Consider the following 21,496-nt stretch of genomic DNA (forward strand, 5'->3'; position numbering starts at 1 on the left):
CACGTTTCTTACCTTTTTGCTGTTGCTATAATAGGCGTATATAAATGTAAATTCAACGAGACAGGATTGCAAAGAGGAACATTCTGGGAGTGCTCACTTAGTATTTTATCTCCAAAGAATCGTGTACAATGTACCTGAACTGTTGGCTTACAACCTGATCATCTAACTGCTCGTGTTTTCCTTCCCATCTTGTACTAATGTCTCCCTGTTCCCAGAAACCACAGTTACTTTGATGTGTACAATGTTATCATAACTGACAGATACAACAGTCAATTATGACAATCCAAGTTGTAATAAACTGAAAATATCCTTCAAATAATATGAATCAAGTTAAAGAATATGGCTCAAGGAACAAAAACTATAACTGACCCAGAACATCTGAGAAAATCCTGCAAACTATTACTAAAGATGAGCTGCAGCTGTGGGAGATCAAGCAAATTGTATTGATATCTCGACAGGCTCGTCCCTGTGTTCATGTACAGGGAAAAGGCTCAAGAACAAAGACATCAAAGAGATAATAGTAATCCAGTGATTCACCAATGAGCAGCGTTGTATTTTCAGTGACAGGGCCAGTTTATTATAGTGGCAAACTGTCCTAAACTACTCCCACTGTGATTTTAAAATGCCTTTCTTTCATCGAGACGATGAAGGAGGTACAAAATAAGTGTTGCCATCTGCAATAAAAGAGAGTTTCTCCTTTTAATGGCATGGGTATAGCCGAGTGGAGTGTGCACCTTGCTGTTCATCTCCTCCATGCGAGTGTGAGCTGTCTGGGTGATGGCCATTATGGTTCCTGCTACTGCCTATGCGTCTGCTCCGCCGGGATCACTGAAGTGTTGGAACTAACAAGCTTGGGATGCAGACAGCGGATGCACAAATGGGATTTTGTCCTGAAAGCTTTAGAGTTTGCTCCCTGTCTTCAGTAGAAACAGGAGAGAGGGTGATGCTGTTTGCAGGGACTGTCTAAGTTATGCGCCACCAGAATGAGATGATTACATCTGATAATCTTGCTAATGATCTACACTGGGGAAGAGAGCACATAAAAATGAATGAGCTACACCGATGTACACAGTTTTCAGTCTCACCCCCTCATCTCTCTTTTTCTCTTATTCCCTTTCACTGTGGTTCAGATTTATGCAGAATCTGAGATGTTCTCCACCCAGGAATATGCAATATTCCTTGTCATAGTTTAAGCACACGCAGGATGTGGGGCATATAGACGCGCACACTAGGACACATTAAAACTCTTCTCCCCCCAGATATTTCTTCACATATTAACACAGGCCTCTTTCTTTCTCTCTCTCTCTCTCTCACACACACATACACGCACGCACAAAGACACAAACATGCCGAAATCCGCACAATGCTCTCCCGGCCCAAGGTTAGTACAGATTAAAAGACGTGTCATTGATGGAAGAGGCTCCTCCTCCCTCCCCGGCCTGTCACAGTGTGTTTGGGAACAACCCACTTCATTTTAGCAGCATAATGGGTAAACAGAGTGTGATCAGTCCAATTACCCCCTCATTGCAGAGGCATTCTGGCGGGAATGGCCTGTAGAGAGAGGGAGCTGTCTGGCGTGCAGCGGAGTTGCAACAGTAGCACCTGCTGCCCAGAGCCCTCACTTGTATGAATCTCAATTTGTTTGTACAGCCGTGCCAAAAAAAAACAGTGACCAAGAAGTGATCCCTCTGAGCAGGATGGCAGTACTGGCTAGCCTTCTGATTGCTGTTTTCACTGCACTGTCTGAGGACATGTGCAAGATCAGAAGGTGCTGTTCTCAGCAATGAACTCATGTCAATGTCATTCCTTCCACCAAGTTGTTTTGTGCTTATTTCTGACTGTGCAACATTCAAGGACGGCAAATTTTCTTATCCCCCATACTACAGCATGTTGTACAGCTCAGTAGATGCTCAGCATGATTTTGCAGCCAAGAGTTCATCCACAGTACAGTAACAAGCTGCAGTCCTAAACATGAATTCTGAAAATATATGTCTTACGGTTTTACCGGTTTTCAGACATTCATTGTTCACTATCAAATGAAGAGTATAGGACAGGACAGTTGGCAGCCCAGTACTAGTCCCCTCTTCACTTTTCAAGTTTCTCTCATGACAAGTGTGGAAAATCGCGCTGAATATGTGCAGGTCCTAGATTGGTTTAGCCTTGACAGAAAGGAGTAATTGCTCGATATTATATTTAACATCTGCCCCTGCATTACAGCGACATATCTGGTTACATTCTACCTCCTGTTATTGTAATCCAAATATGTGTTTGTTGTCTTTGAAAAAGATGGAAAGCCTTCTCTTGAAGGTTCTTCCTCGGGCAGCTGTCCACTGAAGCAAGCATATCTAAGGTGTGTTTCAACTCTTTATCACCAGGCATCATAATACATTTCTGAGGGGAAAAAAATCTTTTAAATAACACAAAATAAAACGACTAACGTACAATTTCTGTAACAACTGACAGAGAGCCCTATCAGCAGGAAATTGAACTTGCCTTTCACAATTCATTTGGCTCCACTAATTGAAACTAATACATTTCAAATTGCATATTGATTTAGAGAAAGCTATTTTTCTCAGATCTGCACGGTAAAAAAAAAGAATGAATAATGCGAAATGTGAAGGTGCCAAGATTAAAACAGTTGTTGAAGGCTTGCTGTTGCCTGTGTGGCAGCAAAAGTCATGAAGATCACAGCCAACATATCACAGTATGACTTCAAAGGTCTTCGTGTTTCCTGGGCTGTTGTGCAGTAGAAGGCCTGAGGTGCATTGTATTAGTGGCCTAATTAGAAAAAGCTTAGTGTGTCACCAGAAATACAGGCACAGTAGAAAACCCCTGCACCGCTGCAGTTATGCACATAAAATGACATCAGATCACGTCTGGTTCTTTGTCAGGAAGTCCAACTGAATTTGCCCCAAATGTACTCCCCGCGTGCGCGCGCTTGCACATAGTTGACAGGTGAATCCGGAGGTGATTGATGCAAGTAAATTGTGTTTTTCTGTCGTTTCAGATGCAAAAATTGCCACAACGGGGACACACAACTGCTCTGCAAGGCACAAATTACTTTTCCTGTCAACCGCTCCGAGTCAATAACGTGCTGTTTCGGATAACTTTTATAGGTTTACATAAATAGCCTCTAAAACGTTGCAGAATAAAAACTCTGCCGTCCCAGACGAAAAATAAAATAGTGGAATAATTTAAAAATGCCATCATTTTAAAGCCTTTTCTCCCTAAATATCCCCATGAACAGTGAGCTCAAATCGTTTCTGCAGTCACTCTCTGTCGGCGCGTTTGCCTGATGCGCAGCACCTCCCCAACTGGTCCCTCACTTTGACAAATTCCTGGACGTGAGCGGGACTGCTGAATGGCTTCTTGCTCGTAAAGATGATACCCTGGATGTTTTAGAAGTTGCCTTACCTATTGTATCCCCGCTGGCAGACTATCACTTTGGAAAAACACAATGGGACTGTGGTCATTTTTGAGTTTTTCCCTCGTGGCTTTCGTGTTGTTCGTGTACTCCTTTCACCCCAAGTTTGTGGCTCAAGCGGAAGTAAGTTCTCGAAGAGCAAATGACAGATTGTATCGCCTGGATGTAACACCGCTGGAGGCACGTACAACCCGAAAATCAACGGAGGTTAAAGTCGACAATAGCGCAAAAGTTTTCATCGCTTCTGAATCGGAAGCAGCCGTTGCTTTGAAACCGAACAATGGAAAGCAAGTAGGGAATGAAACACAGAGTGGACTTGGAGACGAGGCGCTGATCGGCAACAAAATTGCACCAAACTATCACAACCGTCTCAGAATACCAGGTAAAAAGTGTGATAACATATCCGAGGACAACCATGGGCGACCTGCAACGAATATAATGTTAGAAAACACATTTTCTGAGATAAAAAAGAGGGCAAAAAGGAGTGTGCGTACAACATACACCGACAATGTGGATAGGAGTACAAGTGGAGAAGCTCAGTCAAGAGAGAGGTTTGTGGAGACTGTCCAAGGTGTTTCCAACTCCAGACCCGAGTACCGGCACACAGGGGAGGAAGCTAGAGGCTCTACCCCGAGGCAAAGTGAGCCGCACCTGGACACTTCTACTTTTGCTCTATCGGGAGACTCGGCGCACAACCAGGCGATGATGCACTGGTCCGGACACAACAGCAGCGTGAGTTTCAGTTTTACAAAAACACTTCATAATATCATAATTGCTTGAGAGAACACGCTATTTTCCAACACACTTAATACAATGCAAATATTTATCGCTCTCTGAAATTCTAATTCTGAACCTTTTTTTAAATAGATTTACGCGAATTTGCCACGTTTTTTACGCACAGCCATTTCTGCGCGCACGAGGGGAATTTCTACCTCCAAACTAATTATTTCATTCTAACATAGTCTTGAATTGACCAGTACATGTTCTCTATTTGCATGCATGGTCATGCTTTTTTGTTATTTAGGTTATGACTGTAAGCGGATTGCGCGCCAGATGGATATGACTATTCACCTGCAGGATTCCCTCTTGCTTTTTCAAACCTGCGTGAATCATTTTTTTAACAACGTGTCTGTCACCTGAACTTTAAATTAACAGTTAACCCCGCAGGTACATTTACCTGCCACTGAGCTATGTGAAGGGGCAGGTATTTTGACAGCAATCACAAGACATTAATTATTTATGAAATAATCAAGTAACGTCTCTCAGGAAGATGCAGTAGCTACTAATAAGGATGGTGTCCAACCAACCTTAATGTGACGCTGATGAGACACAGTGTGACCTTCTGGCAAATGAACCAGGCTTTTGTTGTTGACATTTGACTCACGTTGTTGGTAGTTGTCTAATTGCCTGGATAAATACAGCATTGCAATATGTTTGTTGTTGAAAAGTTGCCAAGCTTTACACTTCAAAACAGATGGAAATATGCACAGCTTAAATGACCTACAAGACATTGCAGCAACCACCCAGACCACCCCCCATCCTCACACAGACACACACATACGCACACCATTTTACCATCACAAAGACAAAGCCATGGAGATTTTATCTCATGCAGCATGCAAAAATGTTTGCAAGCTCCAGCCTTTATCAGGTACAAGGATCTAACAAGTATAAACAGCCTTGTACAAAACAAAGAGGCTACTCTCATTATTTTTGACTGCAGGTAATTCAGATCATCTCAGTTTTTTGGGAAAACGGGTGTGTGCCAGCAACATTAATCAGAAGATTTGTGTATCGCAGAACCTCTGTAAATATCCATACAATATCCAACAATAGAGATATATTTAACAGAATAGCTTATTTCAACCTCTAGATGTATTTCATCTGGTTCATTTTCTGTTTGGTAACATACATGTCATAACGTTAAAGGCATCGCAGACTTTGGCCACGTTGATGTATTGCTGTGGACAGTCTCTATGGAAATATACCAGAAATACATCTTGTAAAATCTGATTTGTGGGCTGTATTGTGAAATATGTCGTTGGTTTGAGATGTCTTCACCAACGATGGCCTTTTATACTGCAGGACACTGTTCACTGGATCATCACTGATGGGCTTGTCACTGCAGCCAGTCAACATTTGAGATTTATACAGTCTGAACCCCTGTCTGGGGTTCAAAAAGTACGAGTGGAACTGCAGAGTTTAAATTGATGGCATTTTATGACTGAGTGTTAGAGCTCAGACTATAATAGATGTAAATGACTGATAATAAATCCAATCTAAAAGGGACATTTGAAGGAAAATGACTTCATTCCTGTGGTCTAGGGTAGCTCTATCAAATATTAAATTCAAGACTTTGCCTGTGATCTGGCCAAGATGTAAAATCCCACAGGGAGTGAAATGAGAAAGATGTAGAAGGTGATGGTGAATGTGCCGAGGGGGGGGGGATCTTTACAGTTCAGATTTGTTAAAGAATTTCATCGTATAAAACCTGAAATCTGTCCATGAATCAGCCCTACCAACTATTATTTGATTTCTGCGATTGTCTGAGACATCAAAGCCTGGAGCCATAGCTCTACGGTCTCTGACTTTAAGAGAGATAACATTGATTGGACTCGACCATGGGGATAAAACATATACTGCACAAATTCCCTTTTAAATGAATGCTTCTTAACTACATGTAGTATTGATTGACTGCATGTTTCTCACTTTTAAAATCTGCCTTGAATGTGAATGGGGAGGGAGATATAAAGATGCATGATTTGTAATGACGTGTGCCATAAATACGAGCAAAAGTGGAAATGAAACCAATTAAAAAAATATGGATAAATACACTTGGCTTGGGATGCACTATTTGGTTAATTAATATTTCAGTCTTTTTGCCTCACATGAGTGTTCACGCTGTGTTATCTTTCTAAGCAGCCTTTGCAGCACATCCTACTCAAGGGATGCAAACCCCCCACCTGCTACCCCCCTGAAGGCAAAAGTCTTAGTGGGCAAGCCAGCTGGTGATCAGTGAGTTATTGGCAGTCAAATGATTTTAGGCTCCTGATTGACAATTTTTGCAAGCTCCTCACAGCCAGCTGACCAAACTAAGACACTGTGTTGAAGTTGAAGGCAGCTATTGAGCGTCTTTATTGACATCACGTCCCTTGAGCTTCTGCTGCTGAAATGATACTGAACGTGGTAAATAAGGTCCACCTCTAATGAGAATATGGGTCTGATCATCTTCAGTGGTCTGTTACGAGAAACTTGTTCTGGAAGGAGCTGTATATTGATGATGCCAGCTGTTCTTCTTGGCTTAGGGTTCAATCTTGTTGTTTATTTGTAATGTTTTGTCTGAGGTGGCGAGGGCCAAACCCGTCCATCAGCTCTGTAAAATCTTTTCGTCTTTTTCTGATGCGACTGAATGGGAATCAGACAGGCCTCCTGGGCCGCGTTGTCCGCATGCTTAATCAGAACGAAGCGGTTATTGTTGCACATAATCTCAACGGTATAAATAGACAATATAAAAAAAAAAGGAAATGGCACGGCCCTGGGGGACACTTGTGTTTAAAACCGGTTCATTAGATAGACAGCCATTCCATTTAACATGCCAGAGCTGGTTGCATAGAAACTCCTTGATCCATAAAATCAAATGGAATGGGTTCCCAATTCACAAAGGTATTTGACCAGTTTGTGGGTCTTACAGGATGATGAAAAGTGCATTAAAAAGCTGACTCTGAGGTCTTCAGATACAACAAAGGGAAACATTCCAATGTGGTTTTGTTTTTCTGATAATTTTCCACATTTCGCTTTCATATTCTACACACACAACCACATTTTCTTGGTTTTGCAGTTATAGTTTGGAGTAAAATCCCCTTTTAATAAATAAAAAGGCACATGATGTTCCGTCAAAGGGGGCTGATATGTGACCTTGTAAAACTTTATCCATGCACTTTTCATCTTCCCCTGGCCCCCTGGTTGCTAGCTTAGGGGATATTATCCATACTACGTTTGAGGACATTTTGAGATGTCATTGCAAATCGTTTTCATTGTGCAGCACCTCAGCATTTAGACATTTTTTAAATTTCAGATAAGCTTGTTTTTTATGGTATTTTTAATACAGCATCTGATTCAACTGATGGTCAGTCAAGTGTACTAGATATGGATTTAGCCAATGGGAAAAAAACAAAACGATGGGAAATTTCTTTTCGACTAGCCATTTTCATCCTCCACCTGCTTGTCCCCCTTGGGGTGTCAGCACCATAAGTCTGTTCATTAATCCAGCCCGTCTCAAGCCTTTAGGGGTGCACTCTCCACTGATGTGATTGTAAGATGCTGATAGAAATGGCAGCAATCCTACGTGCTATGTAAAAGATAGACCGCTGGTTACAACAACAAAAACAATTTCTCATGAGCCTGGGAGGTAAATTAAATAAAAATAGCTAAAAGATATACAAAATGTTCCATGTTTCTTTGTGCTTCAGTGTTATTTTACAGCACACAGGATACAATTTCCCCCCTCTCAATGGAAATAATTCGGTGAGAAATACTAGTTTTTACTCCTCAAATGACATGCACGTGTTCCCCTTTTTTTCATGAATCATTTGTACTTGGGGACCGTAATGCATCTCATCAACATAGGCCCTCAGCACTTCCTCAGCACTTAGACTGTACTTTTGGCTCACAAAGTGCATTTTAAACAGCAAATATAAAGGCCTGCCACCAGTATGTTCAAGCGCACCGTCGTTGCTTGATTCCTATCTGCCTCCCTATCAGTCTCAGCCTCTCTCTCTCTCTCTCTCTCTCTGTTTAACACACACACATACACACACTTTTGAATTTTAATCAAAGTGACAAAGCGGGTGCAGAATCATATTCGACAGGTTTGCATGTGATTAATTACTTTAATAACTGTTGCAGTGTGGTAGACACATACTTTAGCTGTGATTAGGTTATGAAAACAAATTTATGCATTTTCTGATTGGGAAAATCACAAAATTCAAATTCAAATCGGGTGATGACCTCTTTATTAATCATCACAGAGATAGAGTTAACGCAAACTACACTTAATGGAATACGTTTTTATGCTTAAAGGACCTGACTGATTTTGTCCTGTTCTTTAGTATTATTGCTGCTTATATGGGGTGAACTAAGTTTGGTAACATTAAACCTTTAGATTTGCAGGGCCTTGAAGCAGCATTTTGCCTCAAGCCACAGCATTTACTAATATATTTAAATTTTACAGGAATTGCTCGGAGAAATGTTTTTTTCCAATCTACTGGGATAGAAAATATTCAACCTAAAGCACCACACACACACGCACACACACACACTGAGCAATCAATGTAGATGTTGGAAAACTTCCAAACACAAAATTACACATTTAAAAAATGGCATACTCACTCAATCGGTATCCTAGGACAAATCCTCTGAAATAAGTAATCATTTTTGCATTGAACAAAACAAAAACAAAAAAATTGACTTCGAGTTAAAATCAAAATATATATTAGAAAATGTTAATACTGAACGTATCTGCAAAATGTTCACTGATAACATTTTAAAATTGTGTTCCTACAATAGCGATCAAAGCCTGATGCAACTTTTGAATGGTTATATTTTTGCACTCATAACACTTAATGGTGGTGGTATTGGTTAAATAAAGTAAGCACGTCACATTAACTTCATTAACATGAACATGAATACCAGTTTGGCATCAGTGATGCCCTCTAACTTCACCACCTTCCTGTGAGTTTAATTCAGCCCAAGAACGTAGTAGTTTGTTGCCTGGAAAAGACGTTCCTACTGAACAGAATCCTGGCTGCATTTATGCTTCCCTTTTAAATGTAGCTGGTCAAACAAATAAGCTGCATATGATCTTTACTTTTAGGGTATATAGAAACTCAAATCTGAATTTTGACTTGACCTTAAAGAGAAGGCAGTCGCTAACTCTACACATTATGAAAAATGCAAATCAGTGATGGGAGGGTGGGAAGACAAAACAAGGAATTGTGGGACACATTTAGCTCATTATTTCAGTCTCACTGCACTTTTTGCAATGAAGGGGGTCTTTTAAGGTGGAGTGCCTCTCTCTTCCAAAACCTCAATTTGGACCCACTACCGCCTTTGGCTCCAGCTCAGACCCCCACTGGCAGAAGCCAGACCATTAGGAGCCAAATCTGTGAAGGAATATAAGAGACTGAAGGAAATGCCTGCATGTTGTTAAGTTGCTCAAAGTAAAAGCTAACTAGTGTTCAAATTGATCAAAACTCTGTTCATTTTCCAAAGATTTTATGTTAACATATTTCACACGGGTACATTTCCAATTTCTGTTGTATTCCATGGCCTAATGAATAACACGATTACACACGAAAGTAAGTAAGTGTAGTCATGCTACTTTACCTTCATCTGCTGAACAATAAATACGAGCAAACAAGAGTGCCACAGAAAAAAAACAACTTTAAGACTAAAATGCTAATGTTGTGTTTTTGTCTCTCCACGGCGCTTACAATGCATCAAATTAATTTTAAATTGCACGGGATGTGACTAAAACTTTGTCAAATGTGTCAAAACATTTAAATGACTTTAAAAATTGCCATCAGATTTGTCCTTGAATACTGTGTTCCTTGTTTTTCACCTTTTTTATAAACCACAGTGTATTGTGCCGTAACGTCAACATCAAAACACAAAGAGGAAGAAAAAGAGAGTTTGTGTATATTTCTATACTTAGTCCATTAAACATACTTAATTTACTTTGTACTCATGTCCCACTAATGGCAGAAACAGCATTGTGTTTTGTTGTTTGCAGCAAAGAGACATAACATGCCCAAAACATCTTCTCACAATAGAGCTATGTTTTCTACTCAGCCCATTTCATGAATTCCCCCCCCCCCCCCCCCCCCCCCCATAATGGGCTGAATTGATTGCTGAAACTTGCATTAGGGCTATATAACCGAAGCTCGGGAGTCAGGAGGATAAGCAAACATACAGACGGCACACTAACGCACAAGGGACATTTTGTGTTCACTTGATGAAAGCAGCATCCCCAGAGTATGTTTTCGCCCACAAAAGTACAAACAATCAATTTGCTCCACAGATAAGATGAGGACAGAGTAAGGCCTCCCTTCGACCGCACCATTTCTCTTGAAAGACCCTTGTCTTTTCTGCTAAGTGCTCTACTTTGGAGGCATCGTCACTGAGGCACAATCAAGATGTTGTGCTCATATCCCTCCACCCACTTGCAGTGCGTCTTGATTTTGCCCTCGTCGCTGTCGAGCCTTAAAGAAATTTATGCAAATGTGCAACTAATACTTTCTTTTCTCTGCAGGTGTTTGCATCAGATAATTTCTAATGGATGCATGAATATATTAATCTTTCATCTTAAGAGACACAAAAGGAATTTACAATTTATGTCTTTGGCGTTGGATGTGTTGTGACACTTAAGTTTTGAGCTAATTTTGATACACCAATTACTTTCAACACGAGTACCGTATTTTCCGCACTATAAAGCGCACCGGATTATAAGGCGCACCTTCAATGAATGGCCTATTTTAGAACTGTTTTTATATATAGGGCGCACCGGATTATAAGGCGCATAGAATAGAATAGCGTCGTAAACGTGTCTCTTGAAAGGTGCCATTTTGGGGTCTTTATACACACAAGTGGTGTTGGACTAGGAGTAAGCACAGTACCGGTGTTTACCGCGGTGCGGCTTTGTAGTTTACCAGTCGTACTGAAACATTTTGACAGAGCGCCGTGTACAACCAGTATGGATCAACCAATTAACCAATTGATCCATATATAAGGCGCTCCGGATTACAAGGCTCACTGTCGTTTTTTGAGAAAATTAAAGGCTTTTAAGTGCGCCTTATAAATACGGTAAATACGGTAGTTTTTTCAGTGTTTTTGTCTCAACAAAGGCCCTAAAATGATGTTCTTTCTTGTGTTCTTTCCCCCTCATATCACGAGAAATTAAAATTAAAGTGATAGCATGTTCTCAGTGTGCAAGATCTAGGTTGTTAATTAGCTATTTGACTTAAAAAAAAACAGTGTTTGTCAAATTACTCAAACGACTCTTTGTTGCACTCTGTTTCTGTTTGATTTCTCTTAATGGAGCTGGGAATGTAATGAGCTTTTAACAACACATGAAACGGGTTTTATTTTTGTGTCCTCAGAATTGCAACAGGCCAGTGAAATGCAGTGTAGTAAGTTGAACAATGGAGTCCAAGCCTGCTCCTCTCACATCGATATGCCAGCTTTGGTGTCTGATAATGACCAGGATGTGTTAGGGGGCCCCCATGGATTTGCATTATTCGGTAGACTTTACTCTTCCATCTACGTTTTTCACCGTGCTTCCTCTAACAGATTAATTCTTCCGCTTCTAAAGTAATAATGGCGAAATGGCAAAATAGATTCAATTTTGGGGTAATCTATTCAATGACACAGGTATATAAAAAAATATGTAAAAGCTGAGCATCACCCCGGCCTAGCCTATTACAGACTCCATTTGCACTCAAAAACAGCCTTTGTGTGGTTTTTTTAAAGTCTGTATGACTTTTAGGATCGATTGTGATCATCTGTGTTTTTATGGTTATGTCTTAAGAATTGTATTGTATTGACTGCTGTCATTTAATCAGTTTTACATTTCCTTTTTGATCTGATCTCATTTTTTTTGATTACCTTCCCGTCTGTGTTATAGCCCGACTGATAATGAATTTCTGAGGCAGATATAGTTACAGATATTTGCTTGTTAAAACAAACAAAAAACAATGGTAACATTTTCTAAACATACACACACACACACACACACACCCACACACAATATAAACAACCTTGATACGGATCCCTTTGATTCATTTTAGTAAATCGCAATAACTGATATATTTGACCACATTATAATATAGAAATGTGAATTATGGCAGCTTTAACATTTGCATGCACAATACACAGTAAACAGGATCATTTAGAAGTGTAAAAAATGTACTTATCAGTGCTTTCAGGTGGACAAACTATGTAATTCTAAATGACCTCAAACATAATTTGACATTTCTGTACTACAATTTCATGTTACTTATCGATTTAACATATACACCATACGGATACATCTGTTGTATGCTAATATTGGCTTATGTATCGGTCTTGCTTTGGTCTATGTTACAAGTTGTGTAACTTGTATGTTGTATGTACTGTGTGCCGCCGCTGCTGCTGTTGTTGCCAAGTTGCACATGTAAAAGAGATTTTTAGTCTCAGTGAGGCACTTTTCTGGTTAAATAAAGCTATTATTGTCATAAATTAATATAAATGATAAAAATAGTTAAAAAAATAGAAAAACACAAAATTGCACAAACATATACACACATGCACCTACACACAATCCAGGTAAATATAAGAGTGTCTGCACTCAAGGGTTGTCAGATTATGTTTTAATTCAATTTTTTGAATTTCACACCTTTACTCTGACCCCCAGACAGCTGACAGAGAAAGATGGCATATTTGGGTAAAAGCCAGCTTATGAAAGCTTATATTTAAGACATGATTTAATTAGGGTTGACACATTTCAGTGAGTTATCGGGCATTTTGATGTTTTGGTTGGACTCAGAGGAGGTAAATAGACAAGGGTTACTCCTGTGAGATGGCTCTGTGTGTGGATGCGTTTACCCCCGTAGTGCAATACACAAAAGCTTATGTGTATTCATGAGAATGTAAATGTGTATCATTTCAGTGGTGAACTTTTCCCAAGATGGTAAAGGTAAATAAAATGGATATATGTGTCAATGCTTCTCTGAGCATGAGCCTTCAGCCGTGTTATTACAAAGAGCCTTACATCACTCACTGCTATCAACTTTGGGGGTCCCTTGGAAATTAATTTAGATCTTTCAGTTGGCCCCTCCGGCTAGGTTCAAAAACACTACCAGATCTACATGAAAGTGGCTGCATTTCTTACATTTCTAAAGAGTTCTCCTACTTCCCGTTGTGTGTTACTTCTGAGAAGGAAAGAAACAAAAATCTGGAGGTGTGATTTTTTTAAAATTTTTTTAGTAAGAGTCCCTTTTTTCCCTTGACTACCCAATTAAACAGAAATGTTTTTTGACGGGTGCTGTCTTGATGATGCTTTACTGGGGGCAACAGGTTCCATTTGGAGCGTGGTGTTAGAAAGCACAGTAAGGCTGCACTGATGTGCTGCAACAGTCTATTTCATTTTATTGATAGCCATATTGCAGGACAGTACACAGAGATGATTCATGGCTAAAATAGCAAGCTGTGTCGGAAATCCTCTGCCCACCAACATGGTGTTGAGATGCCTCTCACGTCTCACTGAAGCACTTTAAAAATTAGAGAGAGAAAGAGTTAATACCTTTGCATGGGCATGGCCAACGAGCACCTGCCTTTTAATGGTTGTTTTTCTGTCTACTCTATATGTGCAGGTGAAATGAAGCAAAAAAATACACAGCAAAAGAAAGAACCCAAGACAGAAAGATTGAAAGAATGACAGAAAAATAAGGAAGCAAAGAAGGGAAAGAAAGCGACAAGAATAGAACGTTAGGATAAAAGGATGACTAAACCCAACTCCTCGGAGGAGGCGAGCCAATCTGAAAAATGATTGGTTGACTTTCCTGGGGCAAAGCTCTCTTTGCTCACATCAATAAAACATAAACATGAATAAATGCACTGCTTTTGGCCTTCCAGGGTCCTTACTTAATTTCATGTATGCAAGTGAGCGATGATACGCATGGAAAATTGTATTTACCTAGAAGGCTCAAATAATTCTGGAAGCCATTTTGTGTTTGTTTGCTCCCCAGTATTTACATAAAAGCAGGGCTGCACCATAAACTCTTCGAATTTGCTTTTAATGCTTCTTCATTTGTCAGCTCTTCGTAGTTTAAAGGAATTCTTCAACCACAAAATTACCATTTGAATATCATGTCCTCCCGGCTTGTTTCCTTGAATTTATGAAGAAAACTGTTTTTCTCGCTTTCATCCACTGGGAATCAAAAAACTGAGAAAAGTCTTCATGAATTATAATAAATGGCTGTGTTTAACAACAGCAGAACTATATTCAAATGTGTTGACAAACATTACAACTTGTAGTATAATCCAATTCTCATTTATGCACTACTCACTACTTCATGCATTTCACGCTAAAACGTTACTATTTAAAACACTTGTAATGCTGCATAAACAGTCTCCCGCTTGCGCAGGTAGTTTCTCGTCAGTGCCAGTCCAAAGTGTTTTAAATTGTTCGGTTTTAGGGAAGATGCGTGTGTTTGGGAAGTTGTGCGTGTGCGACTGGACAACTGAGACTTGGATTATACTGCATGAGCTGTGTGGGAGTTTGTAAACGGATGTTACCATATTACTTTTGCTGTTGTCATATGTGGACCCCATTTCAATTCCTCAAGAATTTTCTCTTTGTTTTGGATTCTTTTGTTGAGGCATGCAAGATTAACAAAGTCTTCTTCAAGGATTCGAGGTATCACTTGATATACAAATGGTCATTTTGTGGGTGAAGTATTCCTTTAAGTCACACATCTGATGAGCAAGTCCTATGCCGTCCCTCAGCATTTGCATGTAAAGTAATTGCTCCCTATTGACTTTAGCCACAGATGCACAGCTATCAATAATGTTGAAGACATGGGAACACACAGTCTCCAGTGATGTACTCTTGATGTATCTACTTAGGGACAAATCAACCAGACAGTCATCTGCCTCACTAGTCTGTTGGTCCCTGAGGTAGATCTCCAGTGACCCATTTCAATGGGTCAGCTTTTGTTAATGAGCAGACAGCACAAAAAAACGTTGACAACATTTAAGACGGAGCTCCTAATGACAGCTTGGGTGCTGAGAGGCTTTTTGTCATCAAGCGGTGCCATTTCGGGCTATTTTTGGACTCTGTTTTACATCCTCAACTAAATTCGTGAGCATTTGATTAAATTGGATCCATGTGCAAGATGGTGCAAGTGATTGAAACCCATAAAACTGTGAACATTTATTCGTTGTTCACTCAGTTAATTTGCAGTGCTGGATATTTGAATCCCTTTGGTTGGGAATGAATCGCCTCTAGTTTGACACTGATGAAATCAATTCCCGATTCAATTTACCTCGTAGTATTTGTAATGTCCCACGGCACAGAGTCATTGTTGTTAGCAAAAGAGAACTGAAGAGACAAGCGATCAACAGTTTGGCAGAGGTTTTCTCTCGTATCTATTTTTCAAAGCAGGCAATTAGGCCTAACATCACAGCCACTTAACTAAGTCTGTACTCCAAATTGATTCAGACTCCAGCGTTGGACCTTGCAGACATGGTGCATTTAGTTATGCAAATGCTTATCTCTCTGTGTGATTGGTTAATTAACCTGTAATGCAGATAGTCCCCAGCCATGCACAGTAGCCGTTGATGGCTAAATTGTGGGTCAATTGGTTTTTTAACATTTTCAAAGCAGGCTTAGAGGCATGTCTTTGTTCCGCCGAGTCTTGTGTGACTTTTCTCGGTTTAATGACTCGTTCCGTGGGTCCCATAAGGTTAATGTGTTTAAACTCACTGTAATTGAGCTTTTGACATATCTTTCAGGCCTTTTCAAAATTCGTCATATTATGCCATGTTCCTGCTCCTTGATTGTTATTATCTACCATTCCTTCTTCCGCCCTCCATGCCCTGTCCTAAACTCTATACAGCAACCCCCCCCTTTCTATTCTGAGTTATGAGCGTCCCCATGGGAAGTCATTTATAATGCCATTGGAGTGACAATAATTCGTTTGCACACCATTTCACTCTGCCCTCTGTGCCTTGGCAGGCTTTTATGGGCCACATTTTGGTTTCCCCCAGAAACACATTGTCCAACCATCCTGAGAGAACAAGCAAAAGCATTTAGACTGCAACTGGACGTCTTCCAATGAGTAAATTAAGTGACATAACATCTTCCAACAACATTTGAGGTCAACATTTGTTGGTGCTTTTGCAACTACTTTACTATTTTGAAGGTAAAAGCAAGCATAAGGGGAGAGGGTTGTGCTCTGCAGCCAGTGACTGCATATTCTTTTCAATGTTCAGTGAACAATTATGTTCAGATTTTGCTGTTATGTGGGTATTATTCCACATGAGATACAGACACAATTCTTGACAGCCCACATGGATTTTTTCTTCAGATCCTGTCACCAGCAGACTGACATCTCCTGACAACACGAGGATCACTTGTCATACTGGATAACATACTGTATGGGGCTGATATTTATTAATGAAGGGATTTAGCAGACATGTTGTATTCATTCCACACCATTAGATGTAGACAGGTAATGAAGAACTTATGCAAAAGCTTTTTAGTGCAGACCTTGGCATCTAATTCAGCATGTCTGTTGCTGTTATGTTGTAGGTGATCCTGATCTTGACTAAGCTGTATGATCTCAACCTGGGCGCTGTTACTGAGAGCTCACTCTGGAGGTAAGTTTGTTTTTAATCATTGCTATTTCCCCCCTTCAATCTAAATACAAAGGTTATGGCATCATTGCAAGGATTTTATGAAAATGCAAAAGCACAGCCCTAAAAACAATAAGGATAATATATTCATAGAGAGTGCAGTGTAGTGTAAGTGTGATTTATAGTGTTCCCACTTGCTAGGATACGAACAATCGAGTTACACTGGAAGCCAATATGAAGTTTGTTTTAATAAAGCAATCTGAAGTAGTTCAGAATGAAGCATCTCCTCTTTGCTTCCTTCAGTCTTATAAATAATAATCTTTAAAAAAAAAGGCCCAACCTATTTTCTGTCCATCATCAACAAAGAACCTGTTTGAAAGGCTATTTTTGAAAGATAAACCGGAAGACTTATCTGAAGGATTCTTTGTTTGTCTCTTTTCCTCTGACCTAGAAACCTCCTGATAGTCTTTTGATTGATTGTTGTCCGTAACCTTTCGTTTCATAAGCAATTGACATGCAATTGCTACTGTATAGCCATAGTAATTCCATTCAGTGTGTATTGAGAGGTGAGTTACAGTGCCCTGTCGTATCATAAATAAGAATGGAATTCATTAAGGATTATACCACAGAGGCCAATCCAGCCCTCTGATATGGCTTCTTTCTCACCTCTCCCATAGCCTGCAGAGAACTCATTTCATACTGAAATACATGTGAAAAAGAGACCATCAGTCTGCCAAGCATAGAGTTTCAAATTAATATCTGTTTCACTAGAGGCGCCGCTAAGATTTACACCCGACTTGACACATTTTGAAATCCCATATTGTGCACAGGAGGTCTTCCATCATCAAGGTGTCTGCTTAACAATAGCACCACGAGTAAATTAGAGTGTACCTCAGGGGGTGCACGAAGGCTCTTAGTATGGGTATTAGAAAAACAGAGATTTGAATGTTATGAGAAGAAACTGGAGTAAATGATTTCTTTGATAACACAATAAATGATTTATGACTACAGCTACGGGCCACTCTTGGTGGCAGAATGCAATGTGCAGATCAATGGGTGACTTGCAGAGACTTTTTAAACACGCATCAAGTCCCTTTTTGCGTTTTTAGATGGCTACCCTTTCTGCTAAAGAAACGTCACAATGTAATAAAATTGTAATAAAAAGGCTTTCTTCCACAGCCTCAATCAAAGAGAGATATGCCAACTGAAAGAAGTCCTTAAACACAAACACAAATGAGTTTGAGGGGTAAGTCTTTGTAAACAATGTCAACACCAAATAGGACGATTCAGATTAATGCACAGACAATGATAGCAGACACTGGGTATCTATCCAATTATGCAGTGAAATTACATTTGGAGGCACTCAGGTAGAACTGGGAGTGTGGATTGGCTGTTTGTGGCGAGGAGAAATATGGAGATTGGGATGACAAACACATCTACCCTTGTCATGGGATGCATGGATTATAAGGAACAAGCAAATCTGTGATGAACAAGTAACTTCACATGATGCGACAGACCTAAATGTCTAATTTAATAAAAAAACTGGCCATTTAATTAATAATGACCAAGAACTGTGTCATTTATTCTCATTTATTGTTCTCTTTTTAACTTAAACCTGTATTTGTCAGCTTTGTGGGCTAATTTGTTGCGCTATAGAAACAGAAATACCACAATTACGCTTCCCCTGCTGAAAAGAAAAGTGAATACAAGAGGATGAAACTAAATATCTAATTCAGTTGAAAACAGAGAGAACAAAAGGCCACTAATTTAAGATTTGAAAAAAAAAAGGATTTCACCACTGGTTTTTAAATTCCTTCCTCATTGTCTTCAATGTACAAATATCTACAAAGGAGAGTAATGGTCTATCTACTGTGAGATAACAATGTGTTCATCGCTCAGAATGTTCTTATATTCAAGGACTATGCTCGTGTTGGATGTTTTTGTCTTTCCACTGCAATTTGCATTTAATACACACACTTACCACTCACCGGCCACTTTATTAGGTACACTTTGCTGGTACCTGGTTGGACCCCCTTTTGCCTTGAGAATTGCCTTTTTTCTTCACGGCATAGATTCAACAAGGTGCTGGAAACTTTCCTTAGAGATGTTGGACCATATTGACATGAGAGCATCATGCAGTTGCTGCAGCTTTGATGCGAATCTCCCGTTCCACCACATCCCAAAAGAGCTCTATTGGATTAAGATCTGGTGACTGTGGAGGCCATTCGAGTACAGTAAACTCCTTTCCTAGAAACCAGTTTGAGATGATTTGAGCTTTGTGACATTGTGTGTTATCCTGCTGTAAGTAGCCATCAGAAGATGGGTGCACTGTGGTACTTAAGGGATGGACATGGTCAGCATTAATACTCAGGCAGTAACACCACCACCAGCCTGAGCCTGTGATACAAGGCAGGATGGATCCATGCTTTCAAGTTGTTCATGCCAAATTCTGACCCTCCCATCTCAATGTGTCAGGAATCGAAACTCATCAGACCAGGCAACTCTTTTCCAATCTTCTATTGTCCAATTTTGGAGAGCCCATGCCAATTGTAACCTCAGTGTCCTGCTGTTAGCTGACAAGAGTGGCATCCGGTGTGGTATTCTGCTGCTGTAAACCATGTGCTTCAAGGTTCAACTGCTGTGCATTCAGAGATACTCTTCTTTATAAGTCGGTTGTGACAAGCGGTCATTTGAGTTTCTGTTACCTTTTTATCAGCTCAAAGCAATCTGGCCATTCTCCTCTGACCTCTGCCATCGGTGCTCAGATGATTTTTTTTGGTCTTTTTTGGACCATTGTCTTTGAACCCTAGAGATTGTTGTGTGTGAAAATCCCAGAAGTTCAGCATATTCTGAAATACTCAAACCCGCCCATCTGGCAACAACAACCATGCCGTGTTCAAAATCACGTAAATAACCTCTTCCCCATTCTGATGTTTGGTTTGAACTTCATCAGAGCGTTTTGACCATGTATAAATTGAGTTGCTGCCACGTGATTAGATATTTGCTTTAACAAGCAGTTGAACAGGTGTGCTTAATAAAGTGCCAGGTGAGTACATTATTGTTAACCATATTTTAAAGCATGCCCGAGGTCCATGAATTGATATCCGACCTTGCAGGCAGCCACTGGTTTCATTTCATTGGAGCATGAAATTCACCTTGCAAAGACTTGGTTGACACATGTGAAGTGGATATTTAACATGATGTGTTTGTCAAAGTTAGTTTGCTGAATGGTATTGTAGTTGTGAGTAAGAAATGCCTAATGAATATGTCAACCTTTTTAATACAGAACGCTACCAAACATGCATCATGATTGTCTTGATAGCCATATTCCGATTGGTTGTCAAAAAAAAAAAAAATTGCAACACTCCGGAGCTTCCTTTAAATGCATTGGTAAGGGGGAGTTTTCAGATTATTATGCACTAATGCATTAATTCAATTACAAAAAACAACAACCAAAAACAATATGCTAAAAGTACACTGATGTTTTCTCATGAACACCGTTATGTAAACATTCAGTAATGTTCATTGTGTGTATGTTTGAGGCCTAACAAATCTGTTGAATGCATTTCCTTCATAATAAAACATTTTGAATTTGATATATTTAGATATTTTGAAACCTGCATTGTTAAATCCATTAGTTAACATTCTTATACCTTCTTTTATGTCTTTTATAGCATGCATGCAGAATACATTTCCAATACATTCTTAGCAACTTTCTCGCTAGATTTGGTTACTTGCAAAAAAGTGCCAATCTATTCAGACTGTCGTCCTGCTATTTCTCAAATTTTTTTATTTTGTCTCAAAAAGCAGAGTTTAGGTCCTCTCTAGTTACGATACGTATACAACATTCTAGATGTACGGCTTTTGAAATAAAAGGTAGATTTGGATGCATATTGGTGATGTAATAGCAGCTTGAAAAATAATAATGGCAAATGTTAAAGCTTAGCATCAGTTTAGCTTTATTTTTTCAAAGTTGTCTGTATGCAAATACTTTAGTAGTGATGTTACATATATGCAAATTAGTTTCTGTCGTAATCTTGCAACATCCAGCAAATTTTGGAGCAAACTTTAGCTACTTTCATTGAAAATGGTTGGAAACACAGAGCACAATGTACAAACAAAATGGCCACAAACTCGTCAAAACATTTCTCACTTGTCAAAAACTCCACAGGGCTCCTTCAGCTGTTATTTATTTAATCAATTTAATTTATGTTTAATAGTATCTCTGCAACAGTAAGTGAGAACTTGAAAGCTGTGTTTTTGTTCAACCGCCACCCTGTGTTCAAATATGTTGGTTGAAGAAAGAGCAGACTTTTCCATTAGTGAGTGTGTTTCTTCCGTGTTCTTGTTTTAGTCCCATTTGAGCACCTACAGTAGAATACCGGTGGAGTAATGACAGCACGCTTTTTCAGTATGTCACATTTCTAGGAGGATTGCAGAAGTGCTTTATAAGAGCATCAAAAACAAAAATGATACATTAGCATGAAGCTAGACAAGTTGGATGTCTGAGAGGTAGAAAATCCATCTAAAAACGTATTCCATGGAGATGCAGTCACGCGCAGTATAACTGATTAGCAGTTTATGGTCTAAAACATGCCAAACCCCTGCTATGGTGCTTTAAAATCTGCCTCAGGAAGGTCTCTAATGTATTTTTCATCAAACATTCAACATGTCGTTTTT

At 39.6% G+C, this 21,496-nt stretch overlaps 1 protein-coding gene across 1 annotated transcript in view; it reads left to right on the top strand.

Moving 5' to 3' along the window:
• The first annotated feature begins 3,457 nt into the window (after window positions 1-3,457).
• Window positions 3,458-21,496, top strand: part of LOC142931705 (VPS10 domain-containing receptor SorCS3-like) — a 37,088-nt gene continuing 19,049 nt past the window's right edge. The window contains exons 1-2 of the mRNA XM_076075767.1: window positions 3,458-4,156; window positions 16,773-16,840. Of these exons, the coding sequence (XP_075931882.1) occupies window positions 3,458-4,156; window positions 16,773-16,840 (767 nt within the window). The remainder of the gene's footprint in view (window positions 4,157-16,772; window positions 16,841-21,496) is intronic.

The sequence above is a fragment of the Anarhichas minor genome, unplaced genomic scaffold (assembly GCF_050575085.1).
Source record: "Anarhichas minor isolate MPS153535 unplaced genomic scaffold, ASM5057508v1 ptg000054l, whole genome shotgun sequence".
Classification (NCBI taxonomy): domain Eukaryota; kingdom Metazoa; phylum Chordata; class Actinopteri; order Perciformes; family Anarhichadidae; genus Anarhichas; species Anarhichas minor.